Genomic DNA, 12156 nt, shown 5'->3' on the forward strand with positions numbered 1-12156 from the left:
ACAGCTTAAAGCCTTTAGTTTTTTGGACATTGCAGTGGCAGCTATATTTTCTACCTTGTTAATGTTGGCTAGTAATTGAACCAACACTGCCTTGGAAATTGTACAGACATCTTCTTGATCAATGATAGGTGTTTTCAAAGTTGAATTAGTGTTATCCATGGTATTTTGTTCCAAGTCATCTACCAAATAATTTTAGAAAAAAAAAAATCAACACAAAGAAGATACATTGTGTGTAGACCATCCTAGACTCATAGCAATAGATAGATCCTCCATATGAATGTCATTGTCCTGCTAGGTTTACTAGGTTTTGTAGCAATTGGATTACGTTCATCACGACTCAAGTTGGTTTTTATCCTACCATAATATTAAAAGGGGGACAAAGAGCCTTTGGAATACTTGACAGTGTTTAGAGACTCACTGTTCAACCAAATATCTTCATATCTTATGAACCTGGCACCTAAAAGAATTTTGGAAGCTGAGGCCAAAATTTTACCACTTTCAGTGGAGGCAGAAGTGGCTACTTTATCCTCCCTATCAAAACTGGTGGTGCTTGGATTCACCAAACCCTTTTCAAATAAAAACCAATGGATAGGCAGACTAGGCGGAAGTTATATCTTGGTGTATTTTGAATGACAGAAAGGCCCTTGATGCGGGAAGAAACCAGATTAAATGAGCTTTGTGAATTCAGATTTTTAATATAATATCAAAGCAAAAGGTAGTAAACTTACCTTTGTCATTGTAATGGTGATCAAACTGTCAAGATCTGTGAAACTCGGAATTTGTCCATTTTTTGCCCACCACAAAAAAGTGCCCTTTAAATCAAACTACTTGATTATTGAGCAAGATTTTTATTCCAAGAAATCATTAAAAAGGCAGTTTATGGTGTTGATAGCCAGACCATGTGTCCACAGAAGCTCTTGAAGGAAAAAAGGAGTTGGTATTGCTAAGCCCAGAATTGAGGCATTACCATGATTCATAGTTATGGATTCTTATAGAAAATTTATATAATGCAGCAATTTTGAAAAAATAAATGTTTACCAGTTCTTGTTGGACTGCATTCTGAATGGATTTATTGGCTACTTCCAGGCCAGGTCTTGTAATCTCCAAAATCCCAATGCAAATGCGCACAAGCAGATAGGTCATTTTCATATGCATAAAGTCTTCTTCACACTTCCAGGTGGTAGTAATAAGAGGGGAGAAGATTATGTCTAAAGTAAATAGATAGAATAATTTACAAAAGTCAGAGAAAACTAGAGGAATTGAGTGATTGTCTTTGAGCCTTAGACTTTAATCTAATCACTTATTCAACCACATTTATCAGCATGTGACCACAGATCAATCACATTGCACAGCATAGATAGAGGTGAAATTAAATCACACCACTATCCTTAGTCTTATCATAGTTCTGGAAGCCTATTACCGATAGCAGACAAACATGCTAAACAGACACAAAAGAAAGTTTGTATATTATCTTTTCACTTTTATAAACTAATATTGACCTAATCTATTGGCAGAATGTCCAGCCAACCACTGTCCAATTACATCTCAACAATGTGCCATTTTGTAACATATATGATGTCCAGTCACGTCATATTGTCAATCAAGTGGTTGGAGCAGAACCTGCTATACTATCTGCTGGAATGAGAGACCCTCTACCCACAAAGACAAGGCTTAAGCACAAATTTCTGCCTGATTGACTATATTGTGAGCTCTATTATGTACTTATATAAAGTCATCTAGAGCAAGAATGGTGAAAACATCTCTAGGTTTAAGGTTGACTGAGTGACACTCAAACATCAAGTTACCAATTTCAAGGCCTATCAGGAAGACTAGGAGGCAGAAAGGAAGAAGAAAAAAAAGAGAAGCATAAAAAGGAGAAGCATGAGGAGGAGAAGAGGCAGAGTGAGGAGGAGAGGCAGAAAGAAAAAGAAAGGGAGAAGAGGGAAGAAGCAAAGCAGAAGGTGGAAGAGAAAAAAAAGGAGAAGAAGAGAAAAGGAAAGCAAGAAAGAAGGAGGAAAAAGGAGGAGTGGAGAAAGAGGAAGCAAAAGAAGCAGAAGGAGGAAAGAAGGGAAAAAGTGAAAAAGAAGCAGAAGAAGAAGAAGAGAAGGAAGAGGAAGCAGGATAAGAAGACAGATGGGGAGACAGACAAGGAAAAGGAGAAGAAACGGGCTGAAAAAGGCAAGGGCTTGGCTGTTGAGCCTCTGGTAGAACAGGGACCTGCAACAGGTAGCCCTAAGGAGAAGAAAAAATGGAAAATCCCACATTACTGTCTCCAACATGCCTGGCCACTACCTTACTGCCTCTAATATGTCCATCTATCTGAGAAAGGGAAAGGAAAATGTCAACCTTGCAGTAAGAGATAATTCCTTTGTTCCACCCCTAGATTTTGGTAAGTTTTGACAATACCTTTAAATAGATGTATTGAAAATATGCTAAAAATAAAGATTCCAATTTTGAGAGAGACTTATTCTCTCCTATTGAAAAGGTATGCACACATCTGGCAGTAAATAATTCTTCATTTGTGTCTCCACCTCTACCCTTGAGCAAGTTAACTTTACTTTGTTAAGTAATTTCTCTGACTGTATCTCTGGATTCTACTAGATATCATTGACATAAATTCCTCCAGTAAGAATGCCCAATCTATTGCGGCAATGCAAACTTCTCAATCTTTGGCTCAGTTTCTTGCGCCAAAGTCTTTGGCAACCATCTCCTCCATCATAGTGGTAGAATCTTCTTCCACCAAACTGCAGATTAATGTGCCTACTGTAAAAGAAACTCTCACTGTTCTAACCATTACTCCCATTATTTTCTACATATCTGTTGTAGATTCTATTATCCTTGGAGTGGTCCTTACCACTTATATGATATATACTGACTAGATTTCAGCACAACTTCATGTAAATCTGTCAGTAAATAAAGATATGAAAAATTGTGGTAAATAAATGAGATATCCTACCAGCCATTTATCAAAAAGCTGTGACACTTTTCATTCAATGCCAGCCCCATTTTTCATTTAATGCCGGCCCTATTTTTTATTGGATGCCAGCCATATTTTTCATTGAATATCAGCCGAATTTATCATTGGAGATTACTTAATGAAATGATCTTGATGTCATTGATCTGATTAGAATTAGGCTTTGGACCATCATTGATGGACATGACATCATGCTCAATTAGGGTCCTGGGCTTTTCCCTTTGCCTCGGCCCCTGGCTCTATAAATAGTGCTCATCCTATGCTACTTTTGTGCATTGCTGGCAATGGATTGGGCGCTTTTGGGGGCATTTCTGGACCGTTTTCCTTGGTCTTTTTTGGTATACCTATAGTTTTAAAGTGTCCCAATCCGAATCTGAAATCAGAATTGCAATATCTTTACTCATTATTGTGCAATTAAGCGTGCGATGTTTTGGTCAAAAAGCGCACCTTGAATAGCACCCTCCAGGGGTGGGTATTCACCCTTTTGACCATTCCATTATTTTTTATTTATGTTAAACAGAGTACATGCCAAGTTTTAGCTTAATTGGAGCAGTGAAACCTATTGAACTAGAATGTGCACCCTACCCCTCCTCCTACCCCTTGTATAAATGCCTTCCTGACCAGATAAATTCAGGCCCAGCTAGGGTTGGTTAGGCGCCCATTATATCAATTTTTAGAGTCCTTAATCTCAATTAAATTCCAAGATTAAAGGGTACCATTCTCTATTCCCTCCAGAAATTATATATTTTATTACAGGATAGAATGGACATCTCCAGTACATATAAGTATGTAAACCTGTCCTACACAGTATCAGAAACGCAATACATACCTTTGAAACATTCTAGATAAAGAAGAACACCTTGGTTATGAGGTCAACAAAAAGACATTAGGTTTCCACCCTAATATGAGCATATCACCGCTTATACTTCACCAAAATCCTCATATTATACATCTACTTATAGCTATTACGGTCCTCTACATATTATATTCAGTTTGCTAAACAGCCAGAGCACCTCACAAAATGGTACAAGAAGAATAAGCAAAATTATCTAAAAATAGCAAAAAGGCGAAATATGATGGGCAAGATAACACCCAAAAAATACAAATATAATACGGTTGTGTAGCCCCAAATGACACCTATCTGTGGTATATAAAATCATGAAAATCCGATGAGTATGAGCTGAGATATGTCAAAATGTATCTCAGAGAAAGGCTAAAGAGGTGACCACAAACAAAGCATAAATAAAGGCCAATATCCATCCGGGTCTCTGATGGATGCTTCAACACCTTTCTTTCCATATCTCAACAACCACTGGTCCGATGCACAACATCATTAATGTTATGGAAAGCTACATTTTGGGGCTATACTATCCTGCTTTTATATTTTCTGATTATGATCATTTATATATGGTAAATGCGAAAATACTGTACATTTTGATGAAGAATGGTATTCCCTCTGCAGCATCTCATATCATAGACGGATCTTTTTGCACCTTGAGAATGATAGTTAGGGGGCAACTATAGGTATCGGTAGACGTCAAGAATATGATTTACAAAGAAGTATTTGTAGAGATATAACCTAATCAATAACCTACCATACCTGTCTTCATACCCCTCCTTGAATCAGTATGTTCCCTTGCTGCAGAGGGTTTTTAAGGGTAACTTTTGGACTCTATGTGCTGTTATTAGTAGATCTACATGTTTTTTAATGGTCTGAGAGCCCATCCTATGGTATAATAAAATACACAAGTTCTGGAGGGAGTGAGGGGTAGTACCCTTAAATCTTAGAGTTACACCAAGATTTTGGGCTCTAAAAATTGGTATAATAGACGCCTACCCAGCCCCAGTTAGGCCTGAATGTATCTGATCAGGAAGGCATTTATACGAGGGGTAGGAGGAGGGGTAGGGTGCACATTCTAGTTCAATAGGTTCCACTGCTCCAATTAAGCTGAAACTTGGCATGCACTCCGTCTAACATAAATAAAAAATAATGGCATAGTCAGAAGGGTGCATACAAACCCCTGGAGGGTGCTATTCAAGGTGCGCTTTTTGATCAAAACATCGTACGCTTAATTGCACAATAATGAGTAAAGATATTGCAATTTTGATTTCATATTTGGATTGGGACACTTTAAAACTATAGGTATACCAAAAAAGACTAAGGAAAACGGTCCAGAAATGCCCCCAAAAGCGCCCAATCCATTGCCAGCAATACACAAAAGTAGCATAGGATGAGCACTATTTATAGAGCCAGGAGCCAAGGGAAGGGGCAGAGACAGGGCCCTGATGTGATGGCTGTCAGCCCTAATTCTAATATATTTAGTCCGAGTTCCTGGGCCAAAAATATCATGCACTAATCAATCTGATACAGGATTATCAAGCCTAGATAATCATAAGATAAGCTAATGACGTTCGAACGAATATTTGTGCCAGTGTTTTATGATACACTCGCTGGCACGGAATGATATGGGGCTGGCATGGAATGATATATGTGCTGGTATACCAATGAAATATTTGTGCCAGTGGCTTATGATAAACTCGCTGGCACGGAATGATATATGTGCTGGTATACCAATGAAATATTCATGCCAGCGGCTTATGATAAACTCGCTGGCACGGAATAATAAATAATATACAGTTGTCAGTGCATATGAAAAATCCCCTGGCAATACAAATGATATATTTCATACTTAGTATACCACAATTTTTCATATCATACATATGCTGGCAATTTAACATGAGGTTGTGCTGAAATACTGTCAGGTTATATCATATAAGGTGGTAAGTAGTAGTGATCCTTGAGTCTCGTCCTATGGTATTAACTGAGAGAAAGAGTAGACAATACTCTCCACCACCTGAGACATGCCATTTTCTGCTTTGAAATCCCTATTTTAGTATATATGGTAGATCTGACCCCATGGGAAGCTATCCAAGCGGTAACCCCCTAACAGCCAAGGAAATTTAGTTTGATGAGATAAAAAAAAGGACAAGCTACTTCAATCTGTCCTTCTTTTATGTATATTCTAATCTTTTATTGATTGCAAGAAATCTGACTTGTATTTCTAGAACTATACAGAGCAGCAGCTTTGTCAAAGTCATGACAAGATTAAGCATATCAAGCTGAAAGATAACAGCTACCTCAACAAAGCTACTACTTTAAAGAATCTCACTTTCAATCAGCTGCAAACTCAGATTCTGCATAGCAATGCTTTGAGCAAGATTGATAATGGAATAGCTATTGTAGAGAATAATCTAGAATCATTGATAAAGTATAACCCCATGTAGCCAAATAAATGTATTTCCTGGATTCTAATTTACAAAAGCAAAATGCTTTGGGCAACCACAGAGCCAATATCGGTAAAGCTATTTTCCGTTATCAGTTTTGGGGCAAAATGCTTTAGAAAATCACAAAGCTGGTGTTGGTAAGACTGTACTTCCCGTGATTAGTTAGCTCCAAATTTTGCCATGATACGCAGACAGGTCAAATATAACGGTCCGTTATAAGCCAATGAATGGGCCATTTATAAATCAATAGCCCATGTGGCAAGGGCTAAATTAGCTGTTCCAGCTGGATTGTAGAGAACGGGCTATTTTTAAGTTAGTATTGTTTGTAAATGACACTATGTATCATGTCAATTCATCAATATTAAATATGTCATAAAATACATAATTCTCCAATTGTCCTATGTGAATACATAGATATTGACAGTAGCTTGTTGAACACACTTGTTCCTTTGATAGTCAGAGTTGCCACACAGTTCCATGTCAATATTTTGGCAAAATGTTCAATTGCAGCTGGAATAGTAGGATTAGAATGCTATGGAAATTGTATGACTTAATGTTCCTAAGATTCTATTTTTATGGTGTTTGGCGCAACTAGTGATGCACATTGCTTGATAGCATTGTGTGTTGCTTGGTTGCTTTTTTTCTTTTTTTCTTTGTACCACATGATTTACTAACCGGTATTGTATATTGCTTGGAAGCTTTCGTTGCTGTCTTTGCTAGCTTGCATAACCATCTAGTTATGGCTAGAAACATGCTTGATCATATATAAAATTCATGTATTTCCAATCTTTTTGTCATTTATTGCTAAGGGGATTAACATATGACCATAAAGAGTTGGTAGCGCCTCATGTACAAGTGCATGCAGCATCAATGTTTACCTACCCAAGCACCTAATAAAATAGGGTTCTAAAGGCATGTAGTCAGATTATCATAGGTAATATAAGCAGGCACAACATTAACCGCACTGAACATTTTGGCACTGCTTTATAGCACTCAAGATAGCCTTATTCTAAGCATACACACAACATGTTTTTGTCAGTAATAGTTTATAGTTCTCTAGTAAAATAGAAACTGATAATTTACACATAATAATTCCTGCTGTGATTTCATGGCAAAGTTCACTAGCAGTACTACAACACAGTATCAGCCATCACTGGAATGGTTGGCTTTTGCCTTGCACATGACAGCTTGATATGGTCTAGGCTATTTCTTAGAGACCATTACTTGGAATTTTATGCCAAAGATTTGCCATGTTGTCTGTGTGTTGTTGCTAGTAATTTGAGGGAAATACATGATGGAAGCTGTTTGAATATTGAGTTGCATCCCAAAGGTCACATATCTCATGAAATCATTCCCAATCATATGTATTAATATAGGTAAATAGATCTTTTTTCCTTCCTAGGGTTATATACCCATAAAGCATGAACATTAGTCACAAACATGACAGCCTTACAGGTTATGCAAAATACCTGGGTAACAAATTGAAGGTCATATACATCCTAGACTCATTTACTCGGTGTGACAAAAAGTGACCAGGCACCACGTGATTAGTGTGCTTGCGTTTCTTCGAGGTGTGTCACTTTTCTTGAATTGTGGCAGAACAACAAGATATTAGGCTTAGAAATGGATATATACAAACAAACTGTAGTCCATGTGTATGTAGTACAAATTAAAATGAAGTATGCCCGCCCTTTGCTGCAAAAACTGTCTTCACTCTTTTATCCATAGTGTCAATATGTTTGTCAATGTCTGAAATTGGTAACTCCTCCCAGATGTCTTTAACAGTCTGGATAAGTTGTGAAACAGTAGTTGGGAGATGTGGCAGAGCCCATAAACACTTTTTGAGCTCAAGCCAGACCGGCTCAATGGGGCTGAGATCTGGAGAACATGGTGGGTGGTAGAATAATGGAATTTGATTTTGATGGAACCATTGCATTGTTGATTTGCTGCGATGACTTGCTGCACTGTCCTGTCAAAATTCAATTCCGGACTCCTCCTTTGATACTTGATAATAGAAATCCTTCAGAACACCTTCAAGAACCTGTTCTTGATATCGTGTTGAGTTCATTCCTCCTCCTTTGCCTTTTGGATATTCCAATACAACTAATGGTCCTTTTCTCCCTTTTATAATGCATGCCCATACCATAACGCATACAAAAGATTGTGAAAACTTTGGAACACAATATTCATCATGAAATTCCTCTCCAGGACGATGGATGACAAAGATTCTTCCACAATTATCTCCAAGATAAATATAGCACTCATCTGACCAGATTTTCTTCTTCCAAATTCTGAGTGTATAAGCCTTGCAAATTCGTGCCCATGCTAATCTTGCCCATTTATGAGCCCGTGTAAGATATGGGACCTTCTTTGCAACACGATGGTGGTATCCTTTTTGAGCAAGAATGTTTCGAAATCTCATAGAACGGTTTTTGGTGGTTTCTGAGTGCCTCCCAAGTGATAAAGCGTTCTGTGCGTTCTGTAGTCTTTGTTGGGCGGCCAGTATGTGGAAGGTTTTCAGTGGATCCGGTTTTTTTTCACTTTGTCCAGATATCTTGGGCTGTGGACTTGCAAATATTGTACTTCTTTGCAGCAGAACACACTGATTGCCCACAAGACACTGCTTCAATAAATTGGTTTTTATAGATTCATTAAGCTAGACTTGTGAGGTCTTTGGAGACATGGATTCAGCGTGAAATAAAGGTTTGCGAGTGAGTTATGGGTACAGTTACAAATTATGAACCACTACAACGCAACACAATTAGTCACGTGTGCCCAATTACTTTTTGTCACGCCGAGTACCTCCATATACTACTGGTATGTACATCATTTTATGGTCACATACTAGGTAAAATACAAAAAACTTACCATGAAAAGGTTGCATATATGTAGGTTAGTCATATACATCCTGGTCAGTGTTCTCTATTGTGATAATAATACATGGTTAGTACATGTAAAATATTGCTCTAATACTCAGTAATCTCTTATATAGAATCTCTATTATCCAATTAAGGCACATGGAAGGCATAGCATACATACATATAAGAGATGTCCAAAGAACCATACTATGTTTGCTGGCTGAGCACTTATTTCATCTTATTAGCGCACTACAATATTTTCCTTGTGGTATATTCTACTTGCATGGCTAAAACTGCTCAATTCTCTGTGGCAGCAAAATCCCAGAGAATTAGTCCAAATGGATTAACCAAACAGCAGAGAAGGCTTGAGAAGCTTGTTTTTTTAATTTTATATAATCTTCTGTAGAAATTGCTCCAAAATTAATGCAAAGAATGCTTTAAAAAATTGTATTTGTTGCCAACAAGAGTAAATATTCCTATTTGACATATAACAAAAGACTAACCATATTTTTTAGAAAGTTATTGAAGGAAAAAGAGAACCAGATTCAAATTGCTCTTGAGGTTGATAGTTATGACCAGACACTTTCAGAGCCGTCAACTCCCACTCTAAGTTATTCTGTACAAAGTATGGAAGCTCTACTAATACTAAACAATGCTAGTAAGTTTTAATGATATATATATATATATTCATTTAAGATGTGCGTACCCCTCATTTTTTTGTTCTACAGAGTCATTTATTGACAGATCTATGCAAACTGTTTAAGTAATATTATTTAATGTTTCTTGCATTAGTTAGATGTTTTTACAGATCTATCCAACAATGACCCAAAGCTTGAGGGTTATTATATATCCAATAAATATTATTTATCCTAGAAATTCGATGACATGATGGACCAGAAGCTTAAGACATTGGAATGGCTTGATTGTGCAAAAAAGCGGAATGTGCATATGAAAAGGCTATTGAAGATTATGACAATTTCTCGACAATTCACTCAGGATGGCAATACCATTGACAATTCCAAGGTAGTTAGTTAGAACAAGAGTGTCAAGGCCTCCAAAATGTTCTACAGGAGGCGGATGAACTGAATTCAAATATATTGCAAGAAACTCCTCCTCATATGCCAGAATGGTTTGACATTTTTATTCAGCTTCATGATATTATAGGGAAGTGGGCACATTTATATGTAGTTTATCACACCCTTATGGATACTGTATTTAAAACGAATACAAATTTGTTATGCATTCTAAAAAGCAGTCCAAATATTGTCTATAACATATGACAGTATCTACAATGTGCTAAGCAAGTTTCAGAATTGTGACAGATATGATAAATGCCATCCCTGATACCTGTACAACCTTACCAGCATCTAAAAGCTGCAAGAACTTGCTAATTGCATTAGTCTGTGTTGACATGGATCTGGTCTGAGAACCACAAATTTCTTGGACGTTCAGATGCACAATAAGACCTTGGGTATGGCTAAAAAACAGGTAAGCTAGGAGAATTATAAAAAAATATTTATTAAGACATACTAGGATGATGAGAAAATCCAAAGTTTACAACCAACAATAACCAAAGTCCAGGTTCCCACTTCAGGAGTCACTAATGCCAAAAAATTTTAGCCAAAAGGTTGCTTACAAAGATATCAGTTGTACTTACTAGGATTCTCCAATCAAAACCAGGACATGTAGAGAGATCATGCCAAGTGAAAATTGTGCAATTAGAAAGAAGCACCTCTACTACTTTACTCTAATGTTCTCACGCACTAACCACCACCATCAACATGGTCAGTGTGCCAGCTCACCAGCCCCACGGCTGGGTACACGGCAACAGCACTCTCCAGACTCAACCCCAGGCCCAACAGAGTCAGAGAGTAATGGCCAAAAGCTGCTACAGACCAAGAGGTCATCCCACACGAAGCGCCTTATAAAAAAAGGTAGAACTCACCCCTGGAAATCAGTAGATGCCTCTCCGGGTCCCTCTCCACAGCACTCTGTCAACACACCCATACCATTGGCGGACCCACACAGTGCCCCAAATACCGATGCCGCACCCCCATTCACTCTGCCCCTACCAGCTGTGTCTTTGGACATTGTTGCCGGACAGGTTGCTCACCTCAAGACTCTGCTAGACTCCATTCTGGCAACGGTCGCAATTATACAAAGCATTTTTCATGGTACCGTCACACTCAGTGACCAAACAATGCACGCCGCCCTGCTGCTACACTCAACCTTATTCCCGGCAGATCCGAAATATTACCCCCAAAATCCTGAAAGGGTTACTAAGCCCCGGTCATATGCTACAGTGGCCAAAACTACACCAGTGGCTCAATCAACTTACATGCCGCAGAGAACATTCCCAGCTCCAACTGCTAGAGGCCCTATTAAGACCCGTCCTCATATCACTTGTCCAACCCGCCATTATTCCTCAAATAATTGCCTTATTGCATCATGGGATAATTTTCTACTTACACAGCTATCTGGTCCACTTATTGATTTTGTGGAGCGACTCAATAGCGAGCTCTTGCTAATGTCACGGGACTCCCCTTGTCATGTTCTCGGAGCTAAGGTTTCAAAATCAGGAAGGCTCATTATCCACACCACAAACAACACTGGAACTGCTAGAATAAAAGCTTGCCTGATAACCATTCTTCAAGCAACTCAGGCCTCTGATTGCTTTTCTAATTTTCATTCAACTATTAGTGACCCATCCACAGTTTACTCGGATGTGCCATGGCATGGTATAGTGGTCCATGATCTCCCAGCTGATTTACTTTGCAACTTTTTTGACTCCGCCACTCCAAAAAATAGCACACCACAAACAACACTGGAACTGCTAGAATAAAAGCTTGCCTGATAACCATTCTTCAAGCAACTCAGGCCTCTGATTGCTTTTCTAATTTTCATTCAACTATTGGTGACCCATCCACAGTTTACTCGGATGTGCCATGGCATGGTATAGTGGTCCATGATCTTCCAGCCGATTTACTTTGCAACTCTTTTGACTCCGCCACTCCAAAAAATAGCATATGGTCATTACTT

The 12156-nt window shown here is 38.3% G+C and overlaps 2 protein-coding genes across 2 annotated transcripts; both read left to right on the forward strand.

The window, feature by feature from the left end:
* Nucleotides 1–1747: 1747 nt before the first annotated feature.
* Nucleotides 1748–2306, forward strand: JR316_0012496 (uncharacterized protein; the record flags this gene model as incomplete). Its single annotated transcript, XM_047898121.1, has 2 exons — nt 1748–1766; nt 1825–2306. 2 exons carry the CDS (start codon nt 1748–1750, stop codon nt 2304–2306), a joined length of 501 nt encoding a protein of 166 aa, XP_047743010.1.
* Nucleotides 2307–10867: 8561 nt separating this feature from the next.
* JR316_0012497 (uncharacterized protein) lies at nt 10868–11959 on the forward strand (the record flags this gene model as incomplete). The annotated part of the gene is made up of 1 exon (XM_047898122.1): nt 10868–11959. The coding sequence occupies one exon, from the start codon at nt 10868–10870 to the stop codon at nt 11957–11959; it is 1092 nt and encodes a 363-aa protein (XP_047743011.1).
* Nucleotides 11960–12156: the final 197 nt, after the last annotated feature.

This window comes from Psilocybe cubensis, chromosome 12 (assembly GCF_017499595.1).
Source record: "Psilocybe cubensis strain MGC-MH-2018 chromosome 12, whole genome shotgun sequence".
Classification (NCBI taxonomy): domain Eukaryota; kingdom Fungi; phylum Basidiomycota; class Agaricomycetes; order Agaricales; family Agrocybaceae; genus Psilocybe; species Psilocybe cubensis.